Here is a 15,312-nt window from a genome sequence, read left to right on the forward strand (position 1 = left end):
TTATTCGTGTTGTTTTCTAATTTCGTTTAATTACTAAAATTAAATTCTTGGTTACAATTGCACTAAAATTTGAGAGTTTCATGGACTTTTTCTTTCTTTCATTAATCACTACTACCGCATGCATGATTTAAGACAACTTCGACCATTGAGTTTAACAGTTTAACACGCACTGTATACACGTGACATGGAACACCATTGATGCAGAAGCATTTCTTTCAATATAGGTAATTTGGAAATTATCGAAGACTTATACAAAAGAGGATTTTCACAGCGACAGGATTAATTAGGCGCGCAGTTATGTAGATAAGCAACTTTTCATTGTTCCAACATACATCGAATAAGATCAACAGTGGCTGGTATTAAATAACTCACAATTTCTTAGTTTTTTTTAGAACAGAAAGATTTTCTCCGTTTTACCATTATGTTCTCATTTTCCTTTAACAAAATTAATGCTCACCACAAAATCTCGAGGTAAGCCACCTAAGATAATAGGACACAATTATCCGTTCTTTGATTTCGTCATTTTTGTTTTCCTTGCTTGCTTGTTTCGATTTTAGAAAAAACATCTAAATTTTCACAAAAGTACGCGGCGTCAACTTTAACTACAATAACATTTTTTTCAACGTGTCGTGAAAATGACATAATAATACCTTGTTATTGGATTGTTACTTGACACCTTTCCTAATCAAGTACAGGCGCTTACCATCGGAGCTCAGCAGCCCAGCAGTTCAATCATAACGATAAATAATGATGGCAATAACGATAACATCAATGATAATAATAATGACGATGATGATAATTACAAAAAAGCGAAAAACAGCGCACGATAATACAACTAACAAACTTATCAAGATTTTCTAGACTTTCCAACGCTGCTGTTATCAACATTATCAGAATCGTCTCTTATTTATATCGTGTTCTATTACTTATATCCTGTCAAAATTTTGAAAACAGACAATTCGGCAAGAAAATTTGTCTTGCAAACGAAAATGTCCTTATAGATGGACCAGTTTGGCCAGTTGGTTCCGATGATAAGCGCCCTAAATTCTACAACCCTATAGATTAGGCTTGCTTTTGTCAATAGTCTCAGTCTTTTTTAATCCACCCTTCTTAAAATCACAGATAGAGCTTAATAAAGCGCCTCGTTCTGATGATTTTGGCGGAAGGGATGCCTTCTGAGCAGGAGGCTGGGAAGGAGGTGGAGGTGGTTGTGCTGGGGTCTTGGGTGGAGGTGGTACGGCTAAAAGAAGGAAAACAAAAGACAGAGCAAATTTGAGTTAAAACTAAGTTGCACCAAAAGGTTTCAAATTATGCCAACAAACATGTTAAGTTCACTTCCCTGGGTATAATATGCAGTAACATTTTCACTAATTGGTAGTTCATATAAGGAACTCAAGTTGTTAAGATATTTGGATGAGAGTGGGTTTGGACGAGACAGGGCATGGCACTAGATTTCCTTCATGAGTTCCAGCTTTTCTATGGTCGAGGAGTGAAGACAAAAAAAGTTATTGTAATTCTAATAATTATTTGCATAATAACACTAAGATAACGTGTACACCCTGACCTTAATACAACGTAAATAAGCTAATCCAAAACACAAATGAGCTGGTAAACGTACCAGAAGCTTGAGTTCGCGAAGCAGGCGAAGGAGAGGATGGCGGTCGAGCTGATCAAAAAATGATTTTCAGTTAGTTTCTAACGCCTCTAGTGAGTAAGCAGCCATAGCGTGGTAAAATTGGGTGATTAGCTCGGTCAAAAAAGAAATTGTAATCGCCTCAAGCTCTCTCACATCTCCAACATTAGTTGAAAAAAAAAAAAATCCGACGAAAACTTCCAAGATCAAAAAGAACAGGAACGGTTCAAAATAGACGGATGCGGCTAAAATCTGCACCACTAAAGAGATGAACTTGCCTCGGCGAGCTTGAGGCGAACTCGTGTTAATTAAAATTCCAAACACCTCAAAAACGAAATTATTACGCATACTTTAAATTTTTCAACACCCAAAAGGTAGAGAAACGTTTGTTACCTGTTGTCTGTGTTGTGTCCGATAGGGATGCCTCCTTCTGCAACTGCGGGGAAACGAAAGAAACGATGGGTGAGGGAGGAGTGGGTGGGGCAAAGGTTTGTGCAAACAAAACAAAACAAAAACGCGATCGTCAATAAGCCAACTTTAAACGTTATTTAGTTTCTGTAACTATTCCGTGCTACACTCTTGAAATAAAGGCCTCGAAATGGTAACAAGATAAAAGAGCGAACTACGATGATAACAATAAGGTCAATATTATCAAATTTAAAGGTGACAAAAAGACGACGAAGGAGGCAAATACGGGAGAGGGTGTGGAAATGATCGTAATGACAAGTTTGAGGGTGAAGTTGTCATGGAGATGCAGTTAGGACAAGGAAAAAGACTGGACGTTGGAAATTAAATGACACGTTTGTTCAGCGATGAGGGGAAGATATCTCGACTGACGATGAGGATTTTGACGATGAAAATGATACGTGTAATACTAGCGATGATTATTGCGGCAGTATTGTTACCTATTTTTTTTTTTTTTAAAGAGAAAAAGTTAATACACAGATATCAAACTCTGATCTGTGTTTTGTTTAATTTACATCTAACATTTGGACCGTTTTCAGAGATCAATATAAATACTGAGTCACTGACTAACTGACTGTGCTTAGTTAGCTAACTAACGAATAGGTAAACACAGACTGGCTTGAAAACTGACTAGCAAGCTGGCTGGCTAACTGATATATCTCTAGTCTTCTCTGCAGCTGTTCTTTAGGATGTCACGGGGCGTTGCGTGACATTCGAAAAACCTTCCATGAAAGAGCCCAACTTGGTACCAACAGACCCTTGAGACTTAATATTCTGATATTTATTCATTAACACCTTAACTCTATTCACAATGAAGGTGTGGCAATAATTGAACACCTGATAGTTCTTGCAAAAATACAACAACAACAACAACAAAAAAATATATATATATTTATATATATACATATTCATATCTGTAACAAAAGGAACATTGTATTCTCCTTATAAAACTTGTATAATGTTTCCTACTCAACAGATGCTCCTTAACAATCCTACACCTCATCTACACTAAACACAGAATCTGTATAACGCATGCTGACCACTATGCTAACATGCTAGTCCTGTAACAAATTGTACTAATAACAATAACAATAATAAAATTAAAATGGAAACACCTTGTGTACTTCTTTTCATCTCCTTAAAGTACGTTGATTGACCTACCCATTAGTCAGTTTTTGTTATCATAATGAGCATTCATCAATTTTTTTTTTTTTTTTCTTTTATTTGTAAATGGAACAAAACATATTCAACAGTAGAATATCAAAAAAAATATTCAACATTAGTACTGATGATTCAGGGGTGATGCTGTCGGCACCCTCAAACTCCCAATATCTGATTGCTAATTCTCCCTTCTAGCTGCGACATATTTCCTCGTAAATTATTTACGAGAATTTGGTGTTAGATTTATTTAATCACTTTCATCAGAGTGTGGTGAGGGTCGCACAACAGAGCGAGGCTCCAAATTAAGTGCGTCCACTATCCCTCCCATCCCACCCCAGGGGAGGACATCAATCACACAGAAATCTCGTGTGTGGGAAATTAACGTCTCCTACCCCTAACCCTGCAGGAGACGGGACCTCAATTTATTCGTCCCTATCCGAGAAGACTAGAATATCTAACCATTTCTTGATGTTATAGAAAGGTAGCAAATTCTTCTCAATTACTTTAAGACCCTGAGTGTTGGTCCGGCCGGTGCTCGATCCCTCGACCTCCCGCACAGCAGTCCAGCGCTCTATCCATTGAGTTAACCGGGAGACGGTTAACCCAATGGCGGTTAAATCAGAAAAACAGCTTATACCTGGTTAGGTAATTTGGTTATATCAACTAAGTTCAATTTGTAAATTGGCCACCGTAAAGAACTAAAAAGCTGACTTTTCGAGCACTAGACCATAGTCAGAGCGAAGGGCTATTCGCTCTGACGAAGGGCTAACGCTCGAAAGGTCAGCTTTTTAACTCTTTATGGTGGCCAATTTACAAATTCAACTCAGTTGTTATAACTAAATTACCTTGTTACTCTGACCGACGCAGCACCACAGTTTTTTTAGAAACTTACCCCCTTTACTCCTTAACCTGATTGGTGTGAGTACTCTTATTACCTGATCGTTAGATAACACATGGATATGTAGGAAGAAGTTTCATGTTAATCACTTCTGGGAGTTTTTAGGGGTCAATTGTCTTCAATGTTAATCTCACAATTTTTTATTTCGAAATAAGACGTGGCTGTTTAACTTTGATAAGTGCTGTTTGGGAAACGTCATAAAGAACACAACAAAAGATCAAGAAACCATCTCCACCTTCTTCGCGGACTTCTTTCTTTTCTTCTTCTCTTCCTCTGACATGTGGTGAGCGTGCGCTTTCGATGCTCTCCGAAACTGTCGTAGCTGGAGAGAAAAAAGAAAGGAAAATTCTAGCATCACACCATCGTGTCTAGAAATGAAGACTTCACTCGTTGAAAGTCCTTATCGCAGTACCTACAATCGGCGAAAAAATCGTTGATGCACTGATCTTTTCAACCACCTATTTCATTTCTTTTGCTCTCGTTAAGTTAATCTATTAGCCCCCTTACCCCCCTCCAAAAAAAAAAATAACAAAACAAAACAAAAACAATGTTAAATCGCGATTCCATGAGCTTTTATAACATAACCAAAGTAAAGCGCACGTTCTGATTGGTCAATTTAGCGTCCCCCATTTGCCCATGGGTGTACGCTACTGACGTGAGCAAATGCAAAGACTATTTTTCCGCGCGCGCTTGTTTTTTCTGGTCGCGTAAGATTTGTTACATAAAAGGGAACTCTTTAGCTACAATGTATCAATGTTATGTTATAAAACAAATGGTAAACGCCACAGTGCACACTATTGAGTTATGGATGCACTTGGGAGGTTTGCTAAGCACTTAAGAAGCTAGAGTCGCTCTCGGCTATCGCCTCGAGCGACTCTTACGCTTCTTTCTTGCTTAGCAACCTCCCGCGTGCATCCATAACTCAATAGTGTACGCTGTGGTGTTTACCATTTGTTAACTGTTACTCTTCACCTAAAAAGAACTCTTCAAATATGATGTGTCAACTAATCTTGACGTTGATTATTGAATCAAAACCGGTAAGGGGAATGGGTTAGGCTCGATTTCCGCCGCTCTCTCGGGCCCGCTCTTTTTCATTCCTCCCCGAGAGTCGCCCCGGGGAGGAGCGTGGGCTCTGGTTCCCGAGCAGCGGCCGGTGATCGAGCTTAGGAATGGGTTCGATTCCCCGATTCCAGCGCTCGCCCTTTCATATCCCAATATCAGTACAAAAGTTCTCCATACTGTTCTCTATACATTTCCTATGGTGCAAACAAGGAGAATTTGCCTAACAATCAAGTGTTTCTTGAGTTCGCGATCATTTCCTTTATTCTCGTGACCTTGATGTTTGATTCACCGGTGATACTGTCGGGAGAAATTGGACTTTTACCACTGATAGAATTAGAGTATTAAGTGTAGGTCTGCAGTTGGTTCTCGTTCCTGCTCCGAGGTTTTTTATCCGGGCTTTCTGGTTGTCCTCCTTCCACAAGAACGAACAATAAATATACAAAACGACAAAAAACTGAAAACAGTACACGAACAGCCTCCCAGATGAAGTAACGAGTGGTGGTTTCAATAGCCTGCAGAGCAGGCGTAATTTGGGCGAGCGCTCAGTAGGAGGTGGGTTAACACAGACAGTGATTCGCAAAATTCCTTGGTAGAATATAATTCCTTTTTATAATAGACGTTTCCTCGTTCAGGAAACCTTTCCTCGTTAAGGTTCTTATTGTTAAGAAGAAGAGGTCATTTCTACCGTTTTTTGATCCTCCTTGAGTTTAGATTCAGCCTGTTCTTTAGCTGCTTTTAAGGCTTCTTTCAGTTTACTTGGAATCTACGGGAATAAGATATATAACAAGAAAAGTTGATTCACCACGCACTAACCTTTGATAAGAAACCGGTTACAGCTAAACTCCTATTCTTTAACGCTACTGAATTTCGCTTCCAAACATTTTGTTCTTGACAATTTTATGTAAAGTTGATGGGAATATCCACCTTTCCACTGCGCCAAAGTGCTTTTTTTTTTGTTAATGTTCTCTGCTTTAGTTTGTCGCATAACTAGATCCGAAGTAATAGCAACGACTAATCAAAGGTAAATGTAACAACGAGCCGATGGGAGCTAAAAGAAAATACACGTAAACTTTAGGAGCGGGAATCCTAGTGACAAGGTCGCTGCTAGTATGAGTTTTGTATCTCATTGGCCGAGAAATTCGCGTGAGTTTTCAGCACTAATCAGAGCAAATAGGAGAACGAGCCAATGGGAGTTCAAGGAAAATACATGTAAACTGTATGCTCGGGAAATACGAGTGACCAAATCGCTGCTAGTACGAGTTTTGCATCTGATTGGTCGAGAAAGTCGTGCGAGTTTTCTACACCAATGACGGTTTGAAGTAAAGAAACTTCAAGTAGATCTGTATTATTTTGGTAAATCAATTTCACCTTTAGTTGAGGCTTATCACCAGCGGGAAGGTCGATGGCCGTAAAAAATCTGGAAAATATAAGATATGAGTTGAAACGAATTAAATGTCTATTTAGCTGAAAAGTGCATCTTTCCATTGTCAAGAATCCAGACGTCGTCACTGGAAGGGTCTCGCCCATTCTTGCTCCCAGGATCTCTTTTTCTTCCGCCCATCTCTCGCCCCAGGGAAAAGAGAGATCCCGGAAACAAAGTTACGTTCTCTTCCAAGCATGCCATAGGTACACAGGTACAGTTTCCACACTTACGGATTCGCAAGAAGATCAGTAACAGTTGGAAGTCCTGTCTTATTGCACGCCTCGTCGCTTAAGATGGACAGCAACACTGATCCTGTATTCAAACACAGGGTAATGCGTTATTTTATCACCTAGAGTAATTGAAGGGTCACTTAGATGACTTGATTCTTGACGAAACATCACAAGATGAACGTCGTAAATCCCCCCAAAAAAACAAAACAACCAATAGTATATGAAAATATTATAATTAGCCAATGGGAACCAATGTATCAACAAGCAGACTGGCTAAAGCGCGGGAAACGCGAGGCTGTTATAAGTTTTAAATCTAATTGGTCGAGAAGGTGGCGCGAAATCACGTGAAACCAAGGTGACATTGAGTTAAGTCTCAAATCTGACTGGTTTAGAGGGTGGTGCGAGTTTTTTCAAACCAATCACGGAGCAAAGTAAAGCAAGACTGAAGCTATTCCGAATCACTTACGGCCTTCCTTTGAAAATCCCTTTTAGTGCTAAAGACAGCTGGAGATTTGGTCTCTAAACATAATTATCTAAGTCTACTAGCCTGTTGTAAGACTAAGCTACCTAGTTTAACTTGTTCAACGACTCTTACTCAGTTGTGATGGGCAGTTTGGGGGGACATCTTGTGGTGTACTGCTACGCAATGCTTCACCAAAAGCCATCTCGTACAACAAGTGCGCGAAACAGTAGACATCTTCTGCTTCCTTCTCCTACAGCATTGAAACAAAATGCAAACAGATAATCACTTAGAGTGTATTTCGATCGTGTCGTAAAATGAACCAGAGTTATCACAATAGCCAATCAGAAAAAAGGAAATTACAAGCAAACAGCCAGAACCAATCAATCAAAGAATCAATCGGAACAAAGGTTGACATTATCATTAGCAATGAGAACTCAAAGAAGCGCGAGAAAAAGCGCGGGAAGAAGCGCGAGAAAAAGCGCGGGAAAAGGCGCGGGAAAAAGCGCGGGGAAAAAGCGCGGGGAAAAAGCGCGGGAAAAAGCGCGGGAAAAAGCGAATAACCGAGTTGCGATTTATTTTAGCTTTGCATCTATCTGGTTGACAGGTTGGCGCGAGTTTCCTGGTCCAATCAAAAGCACTTTGACAAGTGACGGTAAAGGTTTTCTTCGCCGAAGTAAACAGCAGACAATTCATGTAAATAAAATGATGCAAACTGATGCAAATCAAGTGTTTCGTGTACAAATTCCGTACCTGAAGTTTCTTCATAGGAACATAGCGATGTCTGTGAATCGATGGAATGCCCAAAAGACCATTTTCAATTTCTAGTAATCTGAAAAAAGAAGGATCAGACGGAGTCTTGAAACCTGTATTGCGCAAATTTTTGCTACCTTTTCAATTAAAACATTACAAATATTTAGCTATCCACGAGCCATTCCTCTCTTTTACTTTCTTAAAAAAAGAGTTAAATACTTAAAGAGGATAAATTTACAAACAGTAGTTTGAACAAATACATGCTGAGTATCCACGATGCGGTTCGAAACACTGAGTCGCACATGGAGTTCGCCTGAATTGAGAAGGTCTCCTGTGCCTAAGTGGTAGAGTATCCGAAGAACTGATCAGAAGGTTGTACAGTGTACATCTACATGTGTAGCTTCAACTCCTTTTAAGAGCACTCCAAGTTCATTTTTCTTTTATTTTGTGTCATTCACTAAGAAACATCATCTTTCACATATCATTTGTTATCATAAAATTAATATGATAAAGCTTTAAATGTCAGAAAATTGTATTAATATGAAATAAAGTAAATGAAAAAGAAACATTTTTTTTTTAACCTTAGATTCCAGCTGTGCTAAGACTTACCTACAAATATTTCCTTCCACAATAACGTTTCCTGAATGTAAATGACCTATGGAAGTAGGACATAGATTTAAGGCCTGGCACTCTGCATTTGACCAGTAAAGGATGAAGTTCATGTCTGAGACTGAATTACACAACTGCTATGGCTGAACCTAGTAATATTATTACTACCTACGACCCTTGTACTTACAGGACTGACCAAAACAGAATGTTTTCATACAGTTCCAATACAGTTTTGAACAGAAAGGTATTAAGAAGAAAGAAATATATCAATAGCCAGTAGCTGTTGTCTGATTTAACACTAAATTCTCATGGTAAAATTATTTGAAACAGATGGCAAACAATGTAGAGAATTGACATTCGGATCACAGTAGGGAAAGGGTAAATCAGTGGATGAGATGTTATTCTTCACAATTTGTTAGGTTTCCTGGAGACAATTATTTATGGTTCATAGTTACGCCATTGGACCGACATGGGAAAGGCATCGTGCAGGCCAAGTGCCTCCTCCAAGAACACATCACAAGTGACTCAAACTAAAAGCTGGGGCTTTGAGAATGACCTTTCAATCTGAAGTCCTCAACCAGAATCACACAACCTTGAGTCTCACCCAACGTCCCCACAAAATTTGTGTGGATGTCAACTTAAGGTATATTTTAAACAATTATTCCACTCCATTTTCAAAGACAAGCCTGTGTGCACTGCTTACCATAAGGAATTCCTTTATCATGTAAAAATTTCAATGCCTGCAAGATGATACAGAATGGTACTTCAGTTAGCCTATGTCATGTACAGTGTAAGAACAGTCATCGCAAGTAGTCTCGAAGGTCAGATTTATTAATGAATCCTTGCTCACCTCTAGAATTTGTCTTCCAAACAGCTGTATATTCTGTTCATGTAAAGCAGACCTAGTCTTTGGGTTTCCATATTTCTTAAGTTGGTTAAGCTTTGGTTTGGCCTGTAACATTCAAACAATGATTATTTAAAATCATTATCAAATCAACACAGTCTTCCAGATGCAATTCTTAAAAGAAAAAACCAACAACTGAATGTATGCATACCCTACAGAGACAGTCTCGAAGTGTTCCATTTGGGAAAAAATTCCGAACAGCTATAACTCCCTCTGAATTACATTTGGTAAATGAAGGAGGGTAGATATAGGGATGCTGAAAGAGAAGACAAAAATCCACTGAAAATTTTTTTTTTTCACTTTTTAAGCAGGTAGAAGGGAAAGCCTGCCTATGAGTCAAGTGGCCCATTGGGCTGGTCCTTAACCCCAGTTTCCATAGCATGAAGCAACTAGGAGTATTTCTGCTCTCTCGTGAATGGAATGCTAGTCCATCCCATAGTTACCCCCAGCATTAAATTCACCAGTATCCATTTAATTCTCCTGGGTGAACTCAACACAATGTCACCAGCCAGGGCTCAAACCTGGACAACTTGATCCAGAGTCAAGCGCGCTAACCATGAGGCCACCATGCTACCACGACTTTCTAAGCACCTCCTCAGAAAAGGCCAAACTTACATGCACAGCAGCATGGCTCATGATGGCCTACACCATGTTGCACCATAGTTGTATAAAAAAGCTGAATCAAAAATGTATTTGGATTGGTTCTTATTTATGATCTACAGGAGGACAGTTGCATAGATGACAACATTCTGCTTAAATTTTATCATATTAAAACATAAAAAAATTATGTTTCTGTGGGTCTGGTCAGAAATGGATCACAAAAGACATCAAAATGTGGTAAGAATATCAGTGATACACTCCGCTACACCTTGAGTGTCACATTTTTGTTCTTTACCCTTTTGCTCCAAGACAGAATTCCTCCTTACTATATCAATACAATATCAAGCAGACAAGTGATGAAAGTAAAGAAAAATATCAGTTGGGGGATTACTGGTTGATCCAATGCTAGATTCTCTGAACTAATGTCATAAGAATTGTATGGCAGACAGCAAGGAGAATTACTACTGAGATCTCCGGAGTGAAATTTTGACATCATCTGTGATCTGTGATCCGAAAAGACACACACTGCAACACAGAATCTATTTGTTAACTAGCTTTTTCCTTCCCACCCAAACAAAAAAAAAAAAAGAAAAAGTAAGTCAAGCACAGCATTTACTTGTGTTAACTATGCTAGTGTAACCTTCAACAACTGTGCCATAATGCTTTAACTCTTTCCCTCCCAAGATCTCATTGATAATCCTCCCTACTGTTTGCAATACAATTCTTATGATGTTCCTTTAGAGAACTTGGCATCTGATCAACTACTATTCTCATCACTTGTCTTCTTGATATTATTTTAGTCTTGATATTATATTAACCCCAGCCAGACCAACACTCAAGGTCTTAAAACAAGTGAGAAGAATATGCTACCTTTCTATAACATCAAGAAATGGTTACTAGATATTCTAGTCTTCTCGGATAGGGATGAATAAATGGAGGTCCCATCTCCTGCAGGGTTAGGGGTAGGAGACGTTAATTTCCCACGCACGAGATTACTGTGTGATGGATGTCCTCCCCTGGGGTGGTTGCTGGGTGGGAATCGGTCTTGAAAAGCCCATACGGGGAGTGGTCAATAAACGTATGTATGTATGTATGTATGTATGTATGTATGTATGTATGTATGTATGTATGTATGTAAGTGTGTATGTATGTATGTATGTATGTATGTACGTATGTATTTATGTACGTATGTATGTACGTACGTATGTGTGTGTGTACGTATGTGTGTGTGTACATATGTGTGTATGTGTACGTATGTGTGTGTGTATGTATGTGTGTGTGTACTTGCGTGCGTGCATGTGTGTGTGTATGTATGTATGTATATTGGTACTATAAGAAGAAATTCTGTCTTGGTCAGTCACGGGAGTGAAAGAGTTAAAACTGCTCAGTGCTCAAAATTACATCATTCTGAAAGTGACTGATTTGAGTGGACACCATAACTTGTCAATCAGGTAGTATAATAATTATTGTCAAGATTTTCAGCAAGTGACACCTCATTTCTTGACCCATTAATCCCCATGAGTGGCCAAGGCAGACTTTCTCCTAACAGTATCTATACAATTTTATCAAGCAGGAAAGAGATTCATTAGAATAGAGATTCCCTAGAATAAAGAAAAATTTAAATTAGGAAATTATTGATCCAATCCCAAATTCTCCAAGTAACATTGAAGAATTTTATGGTAGGAAGAAAGGAGAATTACTAATGAGGTTTCAAACTGAGAGAGCAAACAGCAAGATTTAAAAAAATATGAAGTATTTGAGCAAAATAATATAAATATACAACGTACCTGTAAAGAAGTCAATAATTTTAAAATAGCCTCTAGATCTTTCTCATCCAAACTAAATTCAGGACCATAGTCAGTCTAAAAGGAGAAACAAAAATTAGTTAAAAACATATGGATTGCACCAAAGACTTTCTGTCTCTGTCAATTATTGCAAACCAGTAACAATTAGGTATTACCCATGTAAGAATATTCCTGACATCTTTTTTGGTAGGATCTGTAGGCTTTATTAAGAAAAACTGCTTCCTTAAACGCCAACCTGAAAGATGCATTGAACATCAGTGTGAATGAAAAACAATTCCTTTTTTAACTTTTCCATCCCTTAAAGAGTGACTAGAATCTTATTTCTCACAAATTAACCCTTTTACTCTCAAGATCTAATTCATCCGGGATTTCATTAATTTCAGAAATAGGCATATATTAGGACACGAGTAGGCAGAAGACAGTTCAGCAGAAATCAAGGCAGATTTGTCACCAGTCTTTCTCTTTTGTCCATTCAACATGGCACACAGTGAACTGATCATGTCATTGATTGAATTGTTAGAACCTGTTACAAAAATCCCCAACAACCAAAAAGGACACAAAATATCAAAAAGACACCTTTATTACTGACTGCCTTTAAAATATATTGAATGTTTTCCGAAAAACACAGAAAAACTGGGAAGTGGAATGGCCATAGTAGCCAGCTCTGTTGTGCAGAGCAGCCACTGGAGTTTGCCAATTGCCAGCTTCTGAAGAAATCCCTGATTAGTATATTAAATTATACTTGCTGTCTGCTAGACAATTCTTGATGTTAATTTAGAGAATTAGGTATTGGATCAACTGATAATCCTCTGATTTTTTTTTTTTCCTGCTCTCTTTACTCATCTACTTGATATTGTATTCAGATATTGTGTGGAGAAATTCTGTCTTGATCACAATAACAATAAGGTCACGTTAAATAAAGGGAATGATCACCACCTAAAAGAAGCTACATGTATTGATTGTTAACCAAATTCTCTGGTGAGCACCTTATGAATTGTTTGGGGAGTAAAGTGTGGAGATGATAAACACTAATGTAAGGGTGTAAACAGTAATCTATGACACTAAAAGACATTGCAAAAGATTTCCCTTTACAAGCAAAAATCAAATTTTGAAGAGACTAAATATAATTATATTCTTACTATTCTTTAAAATTTTGATAAGTAGTTTTTAAGGAAAGCTTTTCAAGATAAAAATTAGTGATAATAATTTTGAACGACATTTCGACCTCACTGAGGTCATTTTCAAGCTGATGAAAAGGAAATTTTTACATAATTATATGTACTAAATTCAAGACGTGGGATTGATAAGGGCGATAAAATATGGAAATATGTAAACACTTATCACTTCTATTTTATGCCCATCACTTCTATTTTACGCTTATCACTATTTTATGCCTATCACTTCTATTTTATGCTTATCACTTCCATTTTATGCCTAGCGTTTACATATTTCCATAATTTAACGCCTTTATCATTTCCACGTCTTGAATTTAGTACATATATGTAAAAATTTTCCTTTTCATCAGCTTGAAAATTACCTCAGCGAGATCAAAACATTGTTCAAAATTATTATCACTAAGTTTTACTATTCTTTAGAATTCAAAATAAAAAACTCACCAACATCAGGTAAGGGCTCCACTATTTCCCAATTGGGAACTGACCTCAAGAACATAGCTACATTTTGCATGGCTATTTCTATAAGAAGAATACAGTCAGTCAGTTTTCAAGCAAAGGCTAATTAACTCTTTAACTCCTACATGTAAGATCTGATTGTTACTTCTCCCCTTTAGCTGCTACACATTTCCTTGTCAATTAATAAGGAGAATTTGGTGTTACATCAAGATGCCAACTTCTAGCTGATAAAATTGAGTATTCTCACTAACAGTACTGTTTGCAGATAATTTATGGATATTATAAGGAGAAAATGACATGTTAATCACTTCTGGTAGTTAAAGGGTTGAGAAAACAAGACTGATAAAAAATTGAATAGTTTTTTTCTGAACAAAGCTTCATTAGCCCTAACTGAACCTTATATACCTTATACACTATTATTGTCTGACTCGGGCAGTCAGAGGGCCAATAAATAAAATCAACCAATCAAAATGCTCGATTGCCGGTCCAATATTCTCTAAGTATTGGACTGGGCACTGTCCCGGATGGTCCCGAATGATACCACACTTGTGTACCTTTGAACTTCAGTCGTATAATAAATCTCTTATTAACCAAGCTTGCTTGGGACCGTACTGGAAGAATATCGGCCCTAGGTCTTTTTTGTACGGACCTTGCCGCATTCAGTCCGTACTGTCAAGACCTCGGGCCGATATTCTCCCAGTACGGCCCTTGCACTTGGTTAATAAGATATATGTATTAAAAAAAATTAATACTTATTAAACACCACTTATTAAGGGAATCCCAGTAACAAGAAATTGGACTTTTGAACAAAGCATTGTGCCTAATGCAATGAGTGTGAAATTCAGACCGCTCATTTTAAAGACAACTGTACAAATTGCAATGTAAGGGAAGATACAGCTGTACATAAGTAACCCATCGAGTTGTCAAGATGGATGTATTCATGGAAAAATCACCTCGAAAGTCTTGTGAGTAATTTGCTGGATCAAGGAATCTCTTCACAGAAATGTGTCGCGCTAAAATTGGGTGGGCCAATATAAAGTTTATATAATTCTGAAAGACAAAAAAAAAAAAGAATTATATAACACTGGATTACAAACAAGTCAACTTGTGTAAATTTATGTTAATTTTATATAGTTCATAGGAATTGAAGACATGGCTAGTCTTGCATGACGTATGAACTGACCAAAAGTCCAGTTGCAATTCCCAACAATTATTATAATGGTGATATTCACAAAATAATACCAAAATACAGAGTCATCCCAAATTCTCGCTGACTTAACATTAATTTTTTCATCCTGGTCAACACCATCATCAACCTCGTCCAAGGCTCGGCACTAATGGTAGCCCACTAGCCACAGACTAGTAGAAATTCAATTTCAGCAATAGTGGTTTTTTCATTTCCACTAGCCAGTTTGGCTTAAGTAAACAAACTAAAATTGTCATAACATCGAAGATGTCACTGGCCACTTGGCTAGTATGTTGAAAAGTTAAGTGTTGAGCCCTGCCTTCACCCTTTAACTCTAAGAGTGACTTGCTTTTAATTTATCCCTACAATATGTAATCTAAATGAATGCAACATTTTTTCTTGTTGGCTTTTTTTTTCTCCTTTTCACGTATTTGGAGTTCATTTATGAAGTCTTTTCGCTCTGTAATGATTATACTTATTGTTTCATTAGCG

The 15,312-nt window shown here is 37.8% G+C and overlaps 1 protein-coding gene across 2 annotated transcripts in view; it reads right to left on the bottom strand.

Moving 5' to 3' along the window:
• Nucleotides 1-15,312, bottom strand: part of LOC111324853 (PX domain-containing protein kinase-like protein) — a 19,249-nt gene continuing 3,937 nt past the window's right edge. Inside the window, exons 5-21 of one of the 2 annotated variants that reach the window (XM_022928522.2) lie at nucleotides 14,588-14,684; nucleotides 13,620-13,697; nucleotides 12,159-12,238; nucleotides 11,986-12,060; nucleotides 9,750-9,854; nucleotides 9,545-9,646; nucleotides 9,398-9,434; nucleotides 8,695-8,740; nucleotides 8,086-8,164; nucleotides 7,468-7,585; nucleotides 6,873-6,954; nucleotides 6,588-6,636; nucleotides 5,905-5,982; nucleotides 4,393-4,479; nucleotides 2,027-2,069; nucleotides 1,619-1,666; nucleotides 1-1,240 (exon numbers count right to left, since the gene is read on the bottom strand). In XM_022928522.2, the coding sequence (XP_022784257.1) occupies nucleotides 1,056-1,240; nucleotides 1,619-1,666; nucleotides 2,027-2,069; nucleotides 4,393-4,479; nucleotides 5,905-5,982; nucleotides 6,588-6,636; nucleotides 6,873-6,954; nucleotides 7,468-7,585; nucleotides 8,086-8,164; nucleotides 8,695-8,740; nucleotides 9,398-9,434; nucleotides 9,545-9,646; nucleotides 9,750-9,854; nucleotides 11,986-12,060; nucleotides 12,159-12,238; nucleotides 13,620-13,697; nucleotides 14,588-14,684 (1,389 nt within the window). In that variant the 3' untranslated portion in view covers nucleotides 1-1,055. The remainder of the gene's footprint in view (nucleotides 1,241-1,618; nucleotides 1,667-2,026; nucleotides 2,070-4,392; nucleotides 4,480-5,904; nucleotides 5,983-6,587; nucleotides 6,637-6,872; nucleotides 6,955-7,467; nucleotides 7,586-8,085; nucleotides 8,165-8,694; nucleotides 8,741-9,397; nucleotides 9,435-9,544; nucleotides 9,647-9,749; nucleotides 9,855-11,985; nucleotides 12,061-12,158; nucleotides 12,239-13,619; nucleotides 13,698-14,587; nucleotides 14,685-15,312) is intronic. The other variant, XM_088760913.1, reaches the window with a different exon arrangement.

Source organism: Stylophora pistillata, chromosome 5, assembly GCF_964205215.1.
Source record: "Stylophora pistillata chromosome 5, jaStyPist1.2, whole genome shotgun sequence".
Classification (NCBI taxonomy): Eukaryota; Metazoa; Cnidaria; class Anthozoa; order Scleractinia; family Pocilloporidae; genus Stylophora; species Stylophora pistillata.